Source organism: Drosophila novamexicana, unplaced genomic scaffold (assembly GCF_003285875.2).
Source record: "Drosophila novamexicana strain 15010-1031.04,08,12 unplaced genomic scaffold, DnovRS2.1 tig00000462-arrow-pilon, whole genome shotgun sequence".
Taxonomy (NCBI): domain Eukaryota; kingdom Metazoa; phylum Arthropoda; class Insecta; order Diptera; family Drosophilidae; genus Drosophila; species Drosophila novamexicana.
In genome coordinates, this window is record NW_020824806.1 from 1,888,970 (window position 1) to 1,906,966 (window position 17,997).

Consider the following 17,997-nt stretch of genomic DNA (forward strand, 5'->3'; position numbering starts at 1 on the left):
TTATTTTGTTCACTAAAAGCTTGTTTTGGCCTTGGGTTTTTGGTAAGTAGTTCTACAATATATTTCCGACAAGAGCAGGGCTCAGTAGATGATCAGCCAGAGTGACCCACTCATTGAGTCCCAGGCGAGTATTTGTCTGCCTCAGCGGATTCCCACAATTGCGAGTGCTATATACATAAATAAAAATAAAAAAATAAAACAGGGTTACATTGATAGTATAACAATATCCCATACTGTTAACTGTATCCCAAAGAAAGAATAGATTTCATAGAATTAAAATATTAGATGCCTTGCAACAGATTTTGAAAATTTTCCATTACAGCTGGAGCGCAACATGATGCTATTTTAAATTAGATTATTGTCGAATCTTATCTAGTTGGTTAATGTTACAATCATTTCTGACACTGTTAAGTTATAAATTATTTTTAATAAGTTGTATTAGCAAAGACGACGACAGTCCTGCTTATGTAGATAAGCACAATGAGAAATACTTAAATTTATCTTACATTTTTAATTTATCACAATTATAAAGCTCCTCTAATCCACATGGCAACTTGTTAGCCGGTGGCCTTTGTAGAACCTTTGATTTAAATAGACCTGGCAGGGAACCAACTAATTGCTGCTAAATGACCAGAACGAGTTGATAACAGAGATCTACTTGTATTTGAATAGTATATAACAAATTTATTTTGACGAGCATCATTCTTATGGGCTGAGATACAATTCTGATGCGTGCCTCTCGGGGGTTTCAATCTGTAGGGGCCGATAGCTCGGTGTGTAGGCAAATATCCAGAGCTGTGGTATAATGATGGAAGCCAACATTTGACCGCCTAGCTGTAGCAATACCGTTTCCGGATTGCCCTTGAATAGTGTGGGAATAAGTATCTTTGCCGGATTCATTGAGGCACCCGTAAGATGGCCCTGCAAATGGGTTTCTAAAAACTATACATAAGAAAAAGGTAACAGTCTACGTACGCCTGCCAAATTGCAAACGGTCACAAGGCAGCCCATTCGTAAGGTGACCGAGTCGAGAAAACGTCCGCTGCGCACATCCCACAGTGCACTCCAGGCGAGGATCAGCACCGATGTGAGAAAGCCCTCAATACTCAGGATCTGTATACTCGAAAGACTATTCATTGGCTCCACCATGCAAACGCCCTGTTTGTAAGCATCAAGCAAGCCTTGTGACAGCATCTGCAGCAGCATAAAATATCCAAATGCAGCTCCCGCCAGCTGGCAGGCAATATAAATACACATCATGTTGGAGCCAATATAGCCCAGTAAACAGCAAGCGATCGAAACGCAAGGATTGGCATGTGCGCCAGATATAAATCCAAAGATGTGCATGACCACAACTGTGGCCAATCCGTAGTTCAAGCTTGAGATGAGATTTCCACTGGCACCCTGATCGCGTACGCTGCAACCCATGCAGCTGATAACCATGAACAAGGCGGTTGCGCTGAACTCGCTGAGTCCGCGCATAATTGTAAAACTATTTAACAACATTTTCGACAAATGCAACATACAATTTGGTAAAGGCAAGAGAAAAGTTTTATAGAAATATGTATGTAAACTGCTGTAGTCGAGATAGGTGTCTTTATAAAAATATTTACTGAATGTCAAGTTAAAATATTTGTTAGCTTCTGAAAATTTGACAGCTTTGTGAGTTTCTTGTGCCAATTGGAAACACATGCCTGATTGCTCTTAAAAGTCAAACCAAGTGCGCAAGCAAGTATTTCGTAACAGAATTGGGCTCTTGCGATTCATATATTGCAGCGATTTAACAATATTCTTTAAAATATTGCCAAACCCTAGACAGATAAAAAAAAATAACGGCTACGTGGGCTAGCAGGAATGAATTCAAATTTTCAGAAATTTACTCACTGCATCCGTTTTTTAAGGTGACCAAACTCATAAAACGAAAATCATCATTTAAAATGCCAGAAAATAACAGTAACGAAAATATGGTCACTCTAGATTGTGCGAGTGATGCCACACCTCAGTAGTTTAAACAGAGTGGCAATTGGAGCAATACCTGCAGACACGTATTTATTTATATTAGATGTTTTTTATATAAATTGCACTCTGCCTAAATTAAGTAAACAACGCAGTAAACAACAAGCGCAGCAGCTGTCCAACAATGTTTGCCAATCTGAAAAATAAACTCATTGAGGAGGTGAAAGCGTCGCCGTCCAAATTCCAACAATTTGCAAATGCAGCCCAGGCAAGTAACAAAAAAAAATGCAAATTAATAAAAACATACGCACACAAGCAAACTGTTGGCTGTGTGTGCGTGTGTATGTTAGTATGTGTCTGCTTAACGGGCAAGGGGATGCACCCAAACAGCCAGTGCAATTTGCAAAAACTGTTTTATTTGACCCATTTAACAGAAACAAGCAGCTGTGTGCACACCCAACCCCCCAAGCGCACTCAAACACAATCACACCGCATGACACACACACACACACACACACACACACACAGCACATACATGACTTTTATCGGTATGCTTTTATAGGCCGCCGTGAGCTCATCGTCCAGCACAACAACACCAAACAGCTCTGAGAATACCGACACCGGCACCAATGAGAATTTCTTCAGCATCACGGAAGAGGGTAACATTTATTGCGACTCATTTTTCTTCTTTATCAGTGTTAAATCATAATTTGTTTCTCCTCTCTACAGACACGCCACAAAACTCGCCTTACCGCCTACAGAAGCTGCCGCGCTACGGACGTGCTTCGACCCAGTCTCTGAATGGCATGGGCGGCAGCGGCGCCATACCGCGCACCCGCAAGCTATCAAACTCGTCCATGGCAAGCGATGTCTCGTTCCGCTTGCCCACCTATGATGCGCCACCGGTAAGTGCGTGTAAATTACAAATGTGTCTCATTAGACCCCCGACTAACTCTACTCTATTTAAACAGACGTATCACTTGCAATCGGATTTGGATGAGACGAGTAGCGAATTTGATGACTCCGCATCGACGGCACGCCTGGATGTTATCACTAAAGATCAGCTATACGATGCGTACAAGAAGTCGCTCGACCGCTATCATAAATACCGCTGCCGCTACACGGATCTGGCCAAGAAATACAAGGAACTGGAGAGAGACAGCAGCAAAGCGAGGGTATGAGAAACAATGAGAAACTTTGCTGAAACTTTGCAGACAAGTATTAATAATTATGTCAATTGGAGCTATATTCAAGCTTTGTCTAAATAGATCTTCCAATATCAAGTTCTCTTCGCACGATTTAGGTAGTTTAAAGATATAGAAACGAATCTCCAATATATATATATATATGATACTCCACATTAATTTAAGTTTTATGCATTATTATACCAGTTTATCCAGTTGAGTTTAATTATATAATCTTCTCTGCGAAGTAAATCGAAATTCCTTTCAATATAAGTCGAACCTGTGTCTAAACATAAATATATATTATTTGGGTTAGCTTTTGACATAATAATAATACCGTCTACAAGGGATCTTTAAAATGTTGCAACATTTCGCCAACTGCAAACCCCTCTAATCACATATCGCTTTCAGTCTGTGCTCGTAGAGACGCAGGATAAGGCGCTGCGCCGCATCAGCGAGTTGCGTGAACAATGCACCCTGGAGCAGCAGGCGAAGGCACATCTGGAGGAAGCTTTGCGCATCGAAATGGATGATATAAGCTGCAAGATGCAGGCCTACCAAACCAAACTAAAGCTACTAGGCGAGAATCCGGATAACGTGACCACCGCACTGGAGCGCGGCCAGGGGGACAAGCTGATCGACCTTGAGGAGCCAATAATAATGCCTGAAACAGCGCCAACTGCAAATGGCAGTCAGCCTGCACTGGAGCTGGACGAAGAACTGGCGAAGCTTAAGCAATCGCTGGCCGAGCATGAGACACAGTTAAAGCAGCTGAGCAAAACCAATGAGGAGGCCAACAGCACAATTGCTGCGCTGCGTAAGCAAGAGGAGGAGAATGTGCTGTTGCTGGCACAGACCAAACAAGCTATACACACGGAGCTGGAACATAAGGAAGCCGAAGTGCGCCAGCTGCAGGAGAAGGTTAAGCAGCTAGAAATTGAATTGGACACGGCCAATGGCAGGGAAACGCAGTCGGTTGACATCAAGGAGCAATTTAAGAAACTACAAAGCGCCAAACAGGAAGTGGACGCTAAACTCATTGCAACGGAGCATGTGCTAAGCACACTGAGAGTGGAGCACACGGAAAAGGAGCAACAGCAAAAGAAAATAGAGTCCGAGCTGGCCAGCAAAGAGAAGGAGCTGCAGAAATTGCAGGAGCAGTTGAAGCAACAAGAAGCTGAGCTGGCTCAGGCAACCAGCCGTGGATCGCAGGCAAAGGACATGGAGGAACAGCTGAAGATGGTGCAGAATGCCAAAAAAGAAGCAGAAGCGAAACTTGCTGCAACAGAACTGGAATTAAAGGCTCTCAAAAATGGCCAACAAGCAGAGCAGCAGCAAGTGGCATCGCAGCTTACGAAAACAACAGCTGAGCTGGAACAAAAAGAAAGCAAACTGCAGCAGTTGGAGGAGCAGTTAAAGCAGCAAAAAGCCGAGTTGCAAATGGCAAACAGTCGGGAGACGCAAGCCGAAGCTGTCAAAGAACAATTAATGCAGCTGCAAAATGCCAAACAGGCAGCGGAGGCTCAGTTGCTTACAACGGAGCAATTGTTAAATACACTGAGATTAGAGCACACCGAAAAGGAACAACTGGCAGCGACGCAGGAAAAGCAGCTGCAGTCCAAGCTGGAACATAAGGAGAATGAACTGTGCCAATTGCAGGAGCAGCTTACAAAACTAAAAGCTGAGCTCGATACCGCCAATACTCAAGATGAGCTCAAGGAGCAGCTGCACAGTGCCCAACAGGCAGCAGATGCCCAGCTGCTGGCCATGGAACAACAGCTGAACACACTGAAAATCGAGCATGCGGCAAAGGAGCAACAGGTGGATGCGCTGCAGGAGCAACTGCGCACACTGAAAACGGACAGCGAGCAGAGTTTGCAAGACTTGCGCCTGCATAATACTCAGCTAAATGAAATCGTACAGCGCTATCAGCAAAATGAGTCGAGCCTGGATGAGCTGCAGAGTCAGCTAGAAGACGCCCGAGTTCGACTGAGGGAGCAAGAGCAGCATGTGCTTGAAACTGAAAAAACCCTGGAAGTCGAACAGGAAATAGTTGCCGCACTCAGCGCCGAAAAATCAGCAGCTGAGGAACAGACGCTCAAGCTGCAGCGTGAGCTGCAAGCCCTGAGCGATCAATACGCCAGCAGCAATAAGAATGAGTCGGAGGCGACGGCAGCCTTGAGGCTGCAGATCGAAGCACTCAACGAACAGCTGACTGTTGCTCAGGCCGGCACGCTGGCCAAGGAAAAGGAGCTAAAGGCGGTCGCCAACAAACTAAACAAGCTGAAAAAGCAACACGAGCAGCTGCAGGCAAAGCATAGCGAGCAAGGCACCAGCCTGGAGCAGCTCAAGGCAGAGGCGGCGAACGCTGAACAGCTGCGGCGCGAGAAGCAAGAGCTGCAGGAACGCGTCAATGTCATACTCGAAGAGATCACAACCATGCAAGCCCATGTGCAGGAAGTGCAGGCTGCACAGACGCAACTGGAGCGCGAAAAGCAGCAACTGGAAACACACATTGAGGCACTGCAGCAGCAGCAGCAGGAACGCGATGCGCATGGTGAGCAGTCGTCGGCCAGGCTTGAGGAGATTGAACGCGAGAATAGCAAACTGGCCGAGCACAACTGTCTGCTACAGGAGCAAAATAATCACTTGCAGAAACAGCAGGACGAGCTCAACAGGTTGCAGAACAAATTGCAGCAGGTGCTCGATGAGCACTCTAAGCTGCAAAATGCGCAGGAAATTATGGAGCATGATCATCGCACGCTGCAGGACAAATGCGATGCCTATGAAAAGGAAAATCTCATAGCAAAGGATGAGCTCAAATGCCTGCAACAAGAAAAAGATACCTTGGAGGCGCAAAGAAGTAGCCTGCAGCTTGACCTGGATCAAGCACAGCAACAGCTGTCAGAGGTGCGCGAGCGACAACGCGAACTGGAGCAGCACCTGGCAGAGCAAACGCATCGCTGCTCTGAGCTGGAGGCCAGCAATGAGCAAGTGGCCACACTCCAGGCAACCGTCCACAATTTACGCGAGCAGCTGGATTCATTTAAAGAGGCGGAGAAGGCCATGCTCGAAAAAGCTCAGGCTGCCAGCGTTAACCATGCAGCGCAGTTGGAAACGCTGGAGGCACGTTGGAGTGCTGCCAATGGGGATGTGCAGCGACTGCACGAGGCGAACGACGCACTGCAGCGGGAAATCGAGACGCTGAAAAACTCCACGCATGAGAAGTCCGCATACGAACAGCTACAAATCGAAAACGAATACCTAAACAAGCACACCAAACAACTGGAAATAGAACTCTCGCAGGCATTAACCTCGCACGGCGACAGCGGCGAGAAACTGAAGTCGCTGCAGTGTGAGCTGTACGTGCTGCAGGAGCAGGTCTTGCAGCATGCCAGCCAGCTAGCCGAGAAGGACTCCGACGCGGCCGCTGCCAAGGCGGAGGCGGCGCAACTGAAGTCCGCGCTGGAGGAGCAAACTATAGAGTTGACACGCCAGGTGGAGCATGCCAAATTTGTCAGCGAACAAAACGACTCGGTGCAAAAGGAGCTGTTGCAGTCACAGCAACAGCTGCAGGAACGCCAAGCTGAGCTTTCGAAAGCGCAAGAGCGCTGTCTCAGCCTTGAGGAGCAACTGGACAAGCAGCAGAGTGAGCAGGATAAGGAACAGGCACAGCCAGCAGCAGCACTGTCCAACGATTCCGAGCATTTGCGCAGCCTCAACGAACAACTGCAACGCGAGCTGGAGGATCTGAAGCATAAAAGCAACGGGGAGCAGACAAATCTGCAGCAGGAAATCGATGAGTTGCAGGCCAACAACAAGGAAATGACGGAACGCATCACGGAACTGGAAACGTTACGAGCCGGCATACAGGCACAGCAGCTGCTGGCCAGCTTGGCGCCCAAAAGCGTCCAGCAGGCAGCTGCCAACGATGAAAAAGCCCAGCTGGAGTCAAAACTGAAAGACATCATGAACGAGGTGCAGGATGTGACCAATCGGAACCTGTTTCTTGAACAAAAATGCGAAAACTTTCTCATACTCGAGCAATCCAATGAGCGTCTGAAGCTGCAAAACGCAAAATTATCGCGGCAATTGGATGAAACACTGGTAAGTGCCCAATTCCAAAGATTATTTTCATATGCTAAACCGCTTTTTCACGTCTTGCAGGTATCCATGCAGCATAGCGACAGCGTGCCAGCTAACACGGAATTCGAGTATCTGCGCAACATCATGTTCCAGGTAGGCAGCAACATGGTCCACACAAAAAACGTAGCTAAATCGCCTTAAAGGGCTGTAGGCTGTCTACTCCCTGTATCTGATGTTGATAGGATTTGGGTCATGTGGTAGAACTGGTAAATGCCCAGTTTGGTTAGGTTATCTTAGACAGACGGACAGACAGGCAGACGGACAGACTTGTCTACATCGACTCAGCTGTTGACACGGCTGAAGAATATATTAACTCAATGAGGTCGAAGATGTCTCCGTCTCTGTGTTACACATATCATGACAAAGTCATAAGAGCTTATATAAGTGTTCAATGATTTGTAAGGTAAAGGTATACGTATACATAAATTGTTAGTCTTTTGGTGTTTGCACATACCTAAATCCCATTTTCTTAATTGTAGAAATATATAACGATCGGACAACAAAGAATCATAATTTCTTATTTTGTGTATTTCCTAGTCGGGCATTGCGACTGTTACAATGTAACAGTTGGTTAATTAATCTTTATAATATTTGTAGTATGTAACACTTTGAAAATTAATCTTTCTATATTTGCAGTATTTGACCGGGAATACAAACAACGAAACTCTGGTTAAAGTCATATCGGCAGTGCTGAAATTTTCGCCCCAGCAGGCACAGGTTGCCCTCGAAAAGGAGCACCAGCGGCGCTCACTAGTATGTATTCTAAACTCAAACTAAATTAAATAAAATAACCGTCTTATATATTTTCCTGATTGCAGCTAAACAAGCTGATCTAGCAAGAATTGTTGGTACTCTACGGAAGCAGCGGCAGCTGGTGGCAGCCTTGCAATGAAACGCTTCTAGACTACTAAAATCAGAGCTGAACCGTTTAGCCCAAGTTCACAAGTACCTTACCTCAACTTAGCCACAGGTTATTGCTCACCGCTGCATAAAGGCATTTCGACTTGAGGGCATTGTTAATAATACTTAAATATCATACTGCAATATTTGGACATACTTACATATGTGTAGCCCATTGTACAGTGTCGGGAAACTACAACAAAAATAACCGCTCTATTTTGTACATTTGACAACTATGCTAAAATGTGTGTGCTGCTCGTTTAACACCAACTCCACGCTTTTTCCATTTACCGTGCAATCATTTCTACATTTAATGTGTGTATTCCTTGCTAATTCGATGTTCATTTTAGCTGTAAGTGAAAAATTGTAAAGATATCAATTGCAGTTAGCATTTAGTTTAATTCAAAATAATATATATAAATATATACATAAATAAATAGTTTCAATTCATACAATTTACCAACTCGAAATTCGGAAACCATCCTTAGCGATACAGCAGATACTGATGCCGGCGTTCAACAAAACTGCGCAGCATAGCACGTGTCAGAGATGTTAGCTGATAGCTCGGCCTATAGCCCTGCAGGGCGTCCAGAGCAAATCCGTAGCCGAAGCGCTGTGTGCGCAATATGGCTTGAACGGCTGCTTGCTGGACAAGGGGTCGTGGCGCCGCTACGAGTATACGCTTGAAGAGCGCTATGTAGCCAGAGATATCAGATTTGCCATCCAGCGGCAGCTGTTTGACAATCATTGAGATGCACTGCAGCAGGCACTCAAGCCGCGCATCGTACTCCTCGCTTTGGACACATAGATCACAATAGCTGTTGGCCAGCGGCAGCAGATGTTCCGCCAGCACATTGCTCACATTCAGATGAGCGCTTCGCCTGCAGAACAGCGCAAAGGCATAGCTAAGCTGATGGGCGCGGCCAGCTTTTATTTTCTCTACCAGATTCTCGATCACCTGCTGCTTGGTGGGTTCAAAGGGCTGAAAGTGATATTCAAAGCGTAGCTTGGAGATTAGCGCACGATCGGTTCCATGCGGATCGCTGACATTGTACTGATGGCTCATCAGCAGATGCTTAATGACCGTAATCAATGGATCCGCATGATCATAATCTCGTTCTTCTCGATGCGGCAGAACGGTTGGAAAATGGCATAGCACCGCTAGCACCAGTTGCGACATCTGCTTGCTATAATGATAGAGTATTTTGGCCAGTAATAAGCGTGCGGGATTAACATAGCTCTCAACGGGACTCGTTAGGCTTGCCTGCAGTCCAATCAACTGCAAAGAGAGTTTCACAAATTTGATTGCCACCGGCTCTGTGAGTCGCTCCTTCAGGCTAAATAAACGCTGCTCCAGCGTGTTCATGAAAAGCTCGATAAACGTGCAGCTCTGGCACTCCAACTGCCTAATCACAGTCAGCAGACGCTCCTGGGCGCTGCCATCTGCAGCTTCCAGCTGCAGTTCTCCATATGCCGATATCAGCACGTTTACAAGCACCTGGGCATCGGCTGTTTCCAGTTGAACAGAACTCAAGTCCAGCGGCACCGAGTGCTTCAAGTAATCAACCATTTTTGGCTGCAGTTGCTCCATTTGTTTCTTGTTTAGCTTCTGCTTGCGGTGTCCACGTTGTTTGGCATTGGCTTTGACAGCGTTCACCAGGAAACATAACAATGCCTTTGGCACGCTCGCGCTGTGCTCACCCCCGGGCGGCTCCAGTGGAATTTCGATGGGCTCGCTGTCAACCTGCTCGCAGCCAACCGGCGACATGGGCGAACAAGCATCTATGCAGCTGGGCTGCGTTTCACTTGTGACTTTGATCGTTTCCTGGTTACCTGCTTCAAGCAACAGCTGCTTGGCTTGGAGTCGCGTCAGACGCTTCTCAACGGGCTGCGAATCGGATGTGCTGCGCGTACTCCAGTTCCGCTTGCGTTTGCCAGCGGGCATTCTCAAGGGCAGCTGCTCAAGAGCATTTTCAAGTTTCATTTCTTCATCGTGTTGATCTGAATCGCTGTGCAGATCACTATATTTGGCCAAACGCATGTTCGTGCTGTCCGCATCCGAGTCGGTTGCTTCTTCACTTGTCGCCGCTTGAGACTCGCATGTGCTACGCGTAATTACTCCACGTTTGCGTTTGCCAGAAGGCGTTGTCGCAGTCAGCTTACCTATATCATTACAAGACTTAATATCTTCATCATGGGGATCCGATCCCCTGGATAGATAACCATCATTGATGACTAAAGGCCTGTCCATGCTGTCCGTATCCGAATCGTTTGCTTCTTCACTTGACACCGCTTGAGACTCGAATGTGCAATCAAACCAGCCCTTGCTTGAATTTCTACTTCGTTTGCAAACGGACATCCACATATGCGACTGCTCTACATTTGGCAGTTTCAGTTGATCATTGTGGTAATCGGAGTTGCTTTGATTGTCAGCATTTTCTTCACATGGCGCTGACTGAGACTCGGAACTGACACGCGAGTTTCCTTTTTGCATGGATTCGTTAGGAGGCATCGTCTTGACTTTATTGTGGTCATCGAGGTTGCTGCGAAGTTCCACATCATTGATGATTAAGTTGCTCTCCGTGTAGGCCGCATCGAAATCATTTGTTTCACTTGACTCGGATGTGTTGCGCTTGTTGACTTTTCGCCTGCTAATAGCAGCTGGCCTCGGTACAGGGAGCCTCGCTACGGCATTTGGAACTATTACATTTTTCTGGTGATGATCAGAGACGCTGTTAATACCATCATTGGTAACCAATATCCTGTCCATGCTATCCACATTCGAATCGTTAGCTTTTTTATTTGATGCCGGCTGCGACTCGGATTCACAACGTTCGCTTGTTTTTCGCACGCGTTTGCCAACAGGCGCCTGCTCAACAATTGCCAGTTTTATATCTTCCTCGTGGTGTTTGCAGTCGTTGCAAGCATTACACTCATTGAGGACTGAAGGTCTATCCACGCTGTCCACATCTGAATCCAATGCCTCTTCGCTTGTTGTCTTTGGCTGTGACTCGGAGCTGATAGGAGAGCTTTCTTCTTCGCTTGATGCCGGCTGCGACTCACATGTGCTGGGGTTGCTTGCTGTTTGATTGGCCAACTCCGTCGGCAATTCCTCTGCAGCTTTTGGTTGTACTATATCTACAAGATGGTGTTTTTGCAAAAGGCCATCATCGACGTCTAGACTTGTGGAGTCTATGCCGTGCGTATCAAAATCGTTTGCTGCTTCGATCGCTGCTTTCCCTTGCTGACACGTTTCTTCAGTTTTATGTTGCTGTGCTTCTCCATCTTCCGAATCGGAATCACTGCCAAATAAGGACCACAATTGCGCTTTGCTGCATTGATCTCCGACAGCAGCCTGCTCACAATGGACATTTGTGACTGGCGACTGTGGATTATCCCCTTCTGATTCCGATTGACGCTCCTCTGCAGCCAGTTGCACGTCCAGTCTATCGGGTGACTGTGCTGCAGGACTTTGTGAGGCAAACTGCTTACAAACAACCGGTGTGTCCGGCGGCTGTTGATTGTTTGCTGTTGCAGCTGGCAATCGCAGCCATTGACGCTCCTCTGCATTCAATTGAATTTGCAGATTATCACAGTTGATGTTATGGAAAGCATTTAAATTGCTTAGGAAATCTACCGCAGTTTCTGTGGGTGTGCTGGGCTTTGCAATTGCCTCCGGTTGCGGTTGCGGCTTTGGTCGTGAGTAAGGTCTAGCGCGTCGGTTTTGCCTCTTTGGCTTGGTTTTGGGCTTCGGCCTTGCCCTGAACTGAGGTTTGATCGGCAGACGTATCGGTGTTAGGTCTACGCCAATTTCCGGTGGCGGCTCTATTATGGGATCAATGCAAACATCAAGCGGCGCTCGCTCCTCGGGCTCTGTCAGAAAATGGGAGGGTTCTGCAATCAAGTTGTTCAGTTGGTGTCCAAGTGAATTCAATGTTAAGGTCTTACCCCTGTGGTTGCCTTTGCTGCTACATGCCACGTTCTGTGCCTGATGGGTTTCGTATAGCGTATCAAACCAGCTGCGAAAATCGGCTTGGCTAATGGAGCTCGCGGAGCGACTCTGCAGGGCAACGAGCACCATTTGGCCCATCACTTGCCAGACCTCCTCAAAGACTTGGGGCGGCATTTTAGCGAGAACGCTTTGATTGTGCGGCAGAAAGCTAAGCAGCTCCTTGGCCATGTGGTGGCTATTGCCATCAAGAGCAGCTGCATCCGCAGGTATCGCTAACTCGTCCTTGACGCTGTCGTACATAGCCCGCGACGGTGGCCGGGAATCGGAGCGCTTCAGTTGTGCTGGCAGCTGTGGCAGAAAGTCAATCTCACGCTGCACATTGCACAGATCAGTGCAGGTGCCCACACTGATTGTGGGCAACGTTTCGGTTGGCGGTGTTTGATCCCCGATGGGACTGAGCGGTGTTATTGTCCACGAGAGAACCTTATCCAATATTTGATGAGCATTCAGGGCGGGCTTAGGCTCTGGAAAGCACGTGCCCACATCATGCATTTGGATGAACGAGGCCGTCGTAGTTCCGCGCGTTGTTGTTGTGTTTTTGTGCTGTATGCCCTGATCCCGAGTGGTCACAAAACTCTCACTTTGTATGGCTATCGAGCACATTTCTGGCTTGGTGGGTGCAGGAGGCGTTAGTAAAATCGGCAGCGGCTGTGTTTGAGTTGATTGCGATGCAGCTGCCACCCCCTTTGATCGCTTCTTTGTGGGGCTCTTTGGCGCGGGTATAGAAATATTCGCTGACTTGCAGTAGTCCTTCAGCTTGCGCAACATATTATGTTCGGAGCGGGTTAGACCGCTGGCATGAGGATCGCCGACAATGCGCTGCGCCAGCTGCATGAAAATAATGATCATTTCTTTGGCATCAACTGGCAGCCACTTGTTTTTTAGCTCTTCCTGCAAGTGCTCACAGTTTAACTTCTGAACATCCAACTGCTTCTCCAGATCGACGCAGCGCTCGCTGTGCTCAAGTGCACGGCGCTCGAGCTCGATGCGTTGTTGTTTCTCCCGCTGGTATAGCTCGGTTACCTCGCTCGCGGTTCGCTGCATGCCACAGAGCTGCTTCTGTTGTTCCTGCAGCTCCTTCACCTGGCGCACCAGCTCATCGTTGCTAGCAATCAGGTCGGCGACTCGTAGGCGCTTTTTCGTGGACTTCCCATTGGTGGGAAAGCTATTGTTGATTTCATTTTGCGACAGTTCTTGTGGTGTGCTTAATAGAAAATCGAACTCCTCGAAATCCAAATTCTCAGGCATGGCCGTATTCCGTTTTGTTGTTTTTGGTTTCACGTGTTTTTCTGTGAGCGGTAAACGTTTATGTGCTTTGGCAGGGCGCGTGCGGTTTACCGAACAAACGCAATTATATTAAAACGAGTAGGGTGCATATTAAATACTTCAATTCCATGAACAAGCATTCTAACAATACGCTTTGGGCATAAATGTTAAAATTACGAGAAAAAACAACATAAAATTAGCGCGTTTCACGACCGGCAAGGAACTAACAACATTAACACTGTGAATGGCAAAGAGTGTGACCGTAACAAACACATTTTTTTGGACTCATTTACGTTACAGTAAGAAATCGAAGCAGTCTTTATAATTAAAATATATGTATACATACTCTTAGGCTACACAATACAATTTGAATTATTACAGTAAACATATCAAGAGCAAATCTTATATTTTTCTCAAAAATTTTGGATTGTATATTACCTTCAAAAGAGCAAAAGTTGGCAGTCCTCAGAATTTGCAACCAACTTCACGTTTTTTTCAGGGCTACTGTAGCACATTAAAATATTGTGGTATTCTCTACGTCTTGCGAAGGTACGTAACTGTGGCATTCGGCCCGAAAATTACATAATTGTTCATATTTTGCAAATTAATCAAATACACAGTAACCAAATCACAACCATGGCCGACAAAGCTGCTGCTGAAAAACCCGTTGGACGTCCAATGAAATATCCATACACTTTCTCGGCTAAATTGGCCCAGTTCCCAATCAAGCATTATATTAAGAATCAGTGGATCTGGCGCTATTACTTTATTTCAGTGGTTGCTTGTATTCCTGTCTTCTACAAGATCAGCAAGTTGGGTAAGTGGCCATCCTAAGAATCTTGAATTGGTTTGCACGTGTTTCTAAAATTTGTTATTATTGCAGCCAACTCGCCCGAAAACAAGAAGGCCTGGGCTGAAAGCCAAGCGAAGGAGGCTGCCTCGCACCATTGATTTGCTAAGCTATGCGGTGCTGTCATTGATTTAGTTGTTTAAAGTTGCATCTATATACATTTCAAAGCTGCATCAGTTGGCTTAACATGAATATTGATTGGTGAATAAATGATTTAAAGCGGACATGACTTTACATTCATTAAATAAATAGGAAAATATAACCTGCTATTTTGTTCGGCAGACATTCACTTTAACGTCGACGACTTTTTGCCATTCACATTTTGTCGTAGAGGGCTGCAATTATTTTTATTTGAAAGGCATTTATGACTTAGTGTGGCAACGTTTAGCAACCAGCTGGTAGAAAATTGCCATCGTGAGCAAAGTTTGTAAAGTTGTATTACAACAAATTCATTAACAAGGTAAATAAAAATGGGTCATCGAACATAGACCCCTTATTGTAATGTTTTAAGGTCCCTTCAACACTAAACTGCCCAAGCTTTTGTCTTTTCAAGCCAACAAAATGGTTATGACGAGCGAACAGGTACATATGTAGCCTCAATAACTTTTGTACAGTTTGAAATATAAGTTGTTTAATTTGGCATGTTTATCTAATAAATCTTACTTGCCCCCAATAATACTCAGTGTGTGCTTTCAACAGAACTCATCGACTTCTGCAGCGAACAAGCAGAAGAAGCAACGGCTACGCAATCGGCCCAGAAACAAACGCAACCGATTGGAAGATAACGAGGCTCAGCCACGCAGCGACAGTGCAATGCAAAAATCTAACAGTAATCCACAGCAGAATGCAGCGGCGGATAAGACCCGCGAGCAGGTGATGGCCGAGCGAGAGGCTAAAAAGCAAGCGAAGCAGGCCAAGAAGCAGAAGCCCAACACGCCAGCCACAACAATCATAACACAAGTAGAGCAAACGACCATCACAAAAAAGCTAACAACCACAACCACAACAACGACGAAAGAACAAAACCAACTCCAGCTAGCAGCAGCCGCTTCCGCGCCCTTAACTGATGCCACCGTCACAAGTAACGCAGTTCAGGTCACAGCACAAAACTCAACAGATTCCTTGACCAACGTTGCGGAAGCTGGCGAAAAAACGCGCGAGCAAATCAAAGCGGAACGTGAGGCGAAAAAGGCCGCCAAACATGCTGCAAAGTCCAACAAGGCCAACAACGTGGATGCAGTGGCTCAGCAATTAAACCACGTGCAACTCACTCCTAAGGCGGCAGTTACCGAAACTGCTGCAGCGGGAGCAGCAGATCTAGACAAGGTAAGAAAATTGATTCCTATCCGATTCACATGTTACGAAGCTGCTTTAATCAGCCTTACATATATATATGCTGATTATTACAGCGACCTTTTGCCATCAGGCTAATGCAATAACAATCCAATACCCGTTGTATTAGCTTTTGAAATCTTCATAACCAGACAATCGTATCACTATTCACTTAAGTTGCTGCCAACTTACTCCTAATCCGATCCTAATTGACTTGCAGAAAAAACCAGCGCTAAGCAAGGCGGAGCGTCGTGCGATACAGGAGGCGCAACGCGCGGCCAAGGCACAGGGACAAAACAAAAAGGGGACACCAACGCCCGGTGTAGCTAAAGCCGCGGCAAGCAGCGTTAAGGCGACGCCTATTGTGAGTGCAACGCCTGTTAAGGAGCCCAAACGAGAGAGTGAATCACCCGCCAAGTCGCCGTCAAAGCCAACAACGCAGAAAGCAGAACGAGAGTGGAATGTGAAGCTGTTCAATCATTTGGTGAGCGCTGACAAAGACGCTAGCTTATTCATAAACGATGCCAGTGTGCATCCCAGCATTGCTCGGCTGGGTGTCCAGTATTCCCAGCGTACTATTGTTGGCTCCAATGCGCGCTGTATCGCTTTCCTGCATGCGCTGCGGCAGGTGGTGCAGGACTTTGAGACGCCCGCGAAGAAAGAGTTTGGACGCAGTCTCGATGCCGCAGTCAAGCATCATGTCGAACATCTGCACAAGTGCCGACCGCTGGCCGTGTCCGTATCCAATGCCTATAAGCAGTTTAAGAACCAGTTGACGCAGCTGCCGGACAAACCGGAAACGGAGGTAAGCGCAGCTTGCAAAAATTCCAATCACAGCCGATTGCATTTGTTATCTATTGCAGTTAAAGGAGCTACTCGGACACTTTATAGACACCTACATTGAGAATCAGATTGGCAAGGCTGCGCAGGCCATCAGCAGCTCCATGCAGGAGAAGATTACAGACGGCGATGTGCTGCTCACTTTTGCCTGTTCCTCGCTCATACAGTTTATCTGCGAGGAGGCCAAACGCCGCCAGGTGTCCTTTCGTGTCATTGTTGTAGATTCGTTGCCTTTTTGTGAGGGACAGGAGATGCTGCGCCGACTTCACGCCTGCGGCATACCCTGCACCTATGTGCTGATCAACGCCATCAGCTATGTGATGCCGGAGGCCACCAAAGTGATGCTGGGAGCGCATGCACTGCTAGCCAATGGATATGTTATGGCTCGAACGGGCACCGCCCAAGTGGCGCTCGTAGCTAACTCCCATAATGTTCCTGTGCTCGTCTGCTGTGAGACGCACAAGTTCAGCGAGCGTTTCCAAACTGATGCTATAGTCTATAACGAACTGTGCGATCCCAATCAACTGGTGAAGGGCGCCAAGTGCTGTCTCCATAACTGGCAAACCAAGAGCCGGCTAACGCCGCTCAATTTGAGCTACGATATAACGCCTCCCGAACTGGTCAGTGCCGTTGTCACCGAGGTGGCCATTCTGCCCTGCACCAGCGTGCCCGTCATTCTGCGTATTAAACCAGATATTGGCTATTAGAGCTTCACATCTTGTTGCTTTCTTTATCACGAAGTCGACAAAAGAATTGTATAATTTATTGAGAAATTAAAATCCGTGTCTCGAGTCAGTGCGGCATTTGTTGAATAAATAATCCTTTTTATTATACTTTTGATCAAACATTTTTGCATAGTACCATTTACGGCTTGTAAAGCAGATAAATTGTCTGACAGCTTGTGTAGTACACGTTACGATAGTTTTCTCTCTAATATTTAACTGTATCCATGCAATTGTACGCTAGTATATTTAAGTATACATATGTATGTATTAATATGTAAGCAATTGTACTTCTTAATTGTGTGAGATAAATGAGGCAAGAACAGACCGCTCCAAATTTCGCACACTATCTCACAGTAAAATAGGCAGAAATATTTGAGCCTGTAGAAAATACGTTGATAGTTCAAACTATTAAAGAACAAATGTAGATCTGGAATGCTGTCTGAATAGAGATTCTGTAACATTAAGATATAGTTTTTGATTTTGTTAGTCGTACTAAAAAAAAGTGTAATACGTAAATGCCAGCCAAGGCTGCAGATTGAGTCAATCCCTTTGAAATATGAACTATATTTGGGAATTTCCACTTTTGGAACAGGTCTGACACCTAGAAATTTCAAAATCAACAACATAAAATAGTTTTGTGCCCGACTCGGCACATTTTTGGTGCACGGCTAGTTTAGAATGTTTTTTGATTTGCGCGCAATAACTCGAATTTCGAGGGTGCTTTTAAGTAGCTACAACTACAAATGCAACAATAAATATATTATAATAATATGTATATATATATGT

General features: G+C 46.1%; 5 protein-coding genes across 7 annotated transcripts; 3 read left to right on the forward strand and 2 right to left on the reverse strand.

The window, feature by feature from the left end:
• Positions 1 to 538: 538 nt before the first annotated feature.
• Positions 539 to 1,608, reverse strand: LOC115760768 (aquaporin-2). Its single transcript, XM_030702256.1, has 2 exons — positions 976 to 1,608; positions 539 to 921 (listed from the first exon to the last, which is right to left on the reverse strand). The coding sequence occupies exons 1-2, from the start codon at positions 1,522 to 1,524 to the stop codon at positions 706 to 708; spliced, it is 765 nt and encodes a 254-aa protein (XP_030558116.1). The 5' UTR covers positions 1,525 to 1,608; the 3' UTR covers positions 539 to 705.
• A 429-nt stretch (positions 1,609 to 2,037) lies between these two features.
• On the forward strand, positions 2,038 to 8,185 carry LOC115760766 (myosin-11). Its single transcript, XM_030702251.1, has 8 exons — positions 2,038 to 2,224; positions 2,519 to 2,615; positions 2,686 to 2,861; positions 2,928 to 3,131; positions 3,552 to 7,247; positions 7,308 to 7,379; positions 7,923 to 8,039; positions 8,105 to 8,185. Exons 1-8 carry the CDS (start codon positions 2,141 to 2,143, stop codon positions 8,120 to 8,122), a joined length of 4,464 nt encoding a protein of 1,487 aa, XP_030558111.1. The 5' UTR covers positions 2,038 to 2,140; the 3' UTR covers positions 8,123 to 8,185.
• A 470-nt stretch (positions 8,186 to 8,655) lies between these two features.
• LOC115760765 (little elongation complex subunit 1) lies at positions 8,656 to 13,690 on the reverse strand. Of its 2 annotated transcripts, none has more exons than XM_030702250.1 (2): positions 12,135 to 13,690; positions 8,656 to 12,059 (listed from the first exon to the last, which is right to left on the reverse strand). In XM_030702250.1, exons 1-2 carry the CDS (start codon positions 13,444 to 13,446, stop codon positions 8,671 to 8,673), a joined length of 4,701 nt encoding a protein of 1,566 aa, XP_030558110.1. In that variant the 5' UTR covers positions 13,447 to 13,690; the 3' UTR covers positions 8,656 to 8,670. The 2 variants fall into 2 exon arrangements, with proteins under 2 accessions (XP_030558110.1, XP_030558109.1); XM_030702249.1 differs by having other exon boundaries at positions 8,656 to 12,080.
• A 167-nt stretch (positions 13,691 to 13,857) lies between these two features.
• Positions 13,858 to 14,538, forward strand: LOC115760751. The gene is made up of 3 exons (XM_030702230.1): positions 13,858 to 14,013; positions 14,085 to 14,281; positions 14,348 to 14,538. The coding sequence occupies exons 2-3, from the start codon at positions 14,101 to 14,103 to the stop codon at positions 14,413 to 14,415; spliced, it is 249 nt and encodes an 82-aa protein (XP_030558090.1). The 5' UTR covers positions 13,858 to 14,013; positions 14,085 to 14,100; the 3' UTR covers positions 14,416 to 14,538.
• A 156-nt stretch (positions 14,539 to 14,694) lies between these two features.
• LOC115760568 (translation initiation factor eIF-2B subunit delta) lies at positions 14,695 to 17,216 on the forward strand. Of its 2 annotated transcripts, none has more exons than XM_030701980.1 (4): positions 14,695 to 14,774; positions 15,014 to 15,640; positions 15,867 to 16,451; positions 16,510 to 17,216. In XM_030701980.1, exons 2-4 carry the CDS (start codon positions 15,128 to 15,130, stop codon positions 17,191 to 17,193), a joined length of 1,782 nt encoding a protein of 593 aa, XP_030557840.1. In that variant the 5' UTR covers positions 14,695 to 14,774; positions 15,014 to 15,127; the 3' UTR covers positions 17,194 to 17,216. The 2 variants fall into 2 exon arrangements, with proteins under 2 accessions (XP_030557840.1, XP_030557839.1); XM_030701979.1 differs by lacking the exon at positions 14,695 to 14,774 and adding an exon at positions 14,811 to 14,896.
• The last annotated feature ends 781 nt before the right edge of the window (positions 17,217 to 17,997 follow it).

Coding starts and splice junctions, on each gene's coding strand:
- LOC115760766 (XM_030702251.1), top strand. CDS start 2,141: ATGTTTGCCAATCTGAAAAATAAACTCATTGAGGAGGTGAAAGCGTCG. Junction 2,616..2,685: donor CTTCAGCATCACGGAAGAGG/GTAACATTTATT, acceptor TCCTCTCTACAG/ACACGCCACAAAACTCGCCT. Junction 7,248..7,307: donor GGCAATTGGATGAAACACTG/GTAAGTGCCCAA, acceptor CACGTCTTGCAG/GTATCCATGCAGCATAGCGA.
- LOC115760568 (XM_030701979.1), top strand. CDS start 14,876: ATGGTTATGACGAGCGAACAG. Junction 14,897..15,013: donor TGGTTATGACGAGCGAACAG/GTACATATGTAG, acceptor TGCTTTCAACAG/AACTCATCGACTTCTGCAGC. Junction 15,641..15,866: donor GAGCAGCAGATCTAGACAAG/GTAAGAAAATTG, acceptor ATTGACTTGCAG/AAAAAACCAGCGCTAAGCAA.
- LOC115760768 (XM_030702256.1), bottom strand. CDS start 1,524: ATGTTGCATTTGTCGAAAATGTTGTTAAATAGTTTTACAATTATGCGC. Junction 922..975: donor CCGTTTGCAATTTGGCAGGC/GTACGTAGACTG, acceptor ACCCATTTGCAG/GGCCATCTTACGGGTGCCTC.
- LOC115760765 (XM_030702249.1), bottom strand. CDS start 13,446: ATGCCTGAGAATTTGGATTTCGAGGAGTTCGATTTTCTATTAAGCACA. Junction 12,081..12,134: donor CAGCAAAGGCAACCACAGGG/GTAAGACCTTAA, acceptor ACTTGATTGCAG/AACCCTCCCATTTTCTGACA.
- LOC115760751 (XM_030702230.1), top strand. CDS start 14,101: ATGGCCGACAAAGCTGCTGCTGAAAAACCCGTTGGACGTCCAATGAAA. Junction 14,282..14,347: donor CTACAAGATCAGCAAGTTGG/GTAAGTGGCCAT, acceptor TTATTATTGCAG/CCAACTCGCCCGAAAACAAG.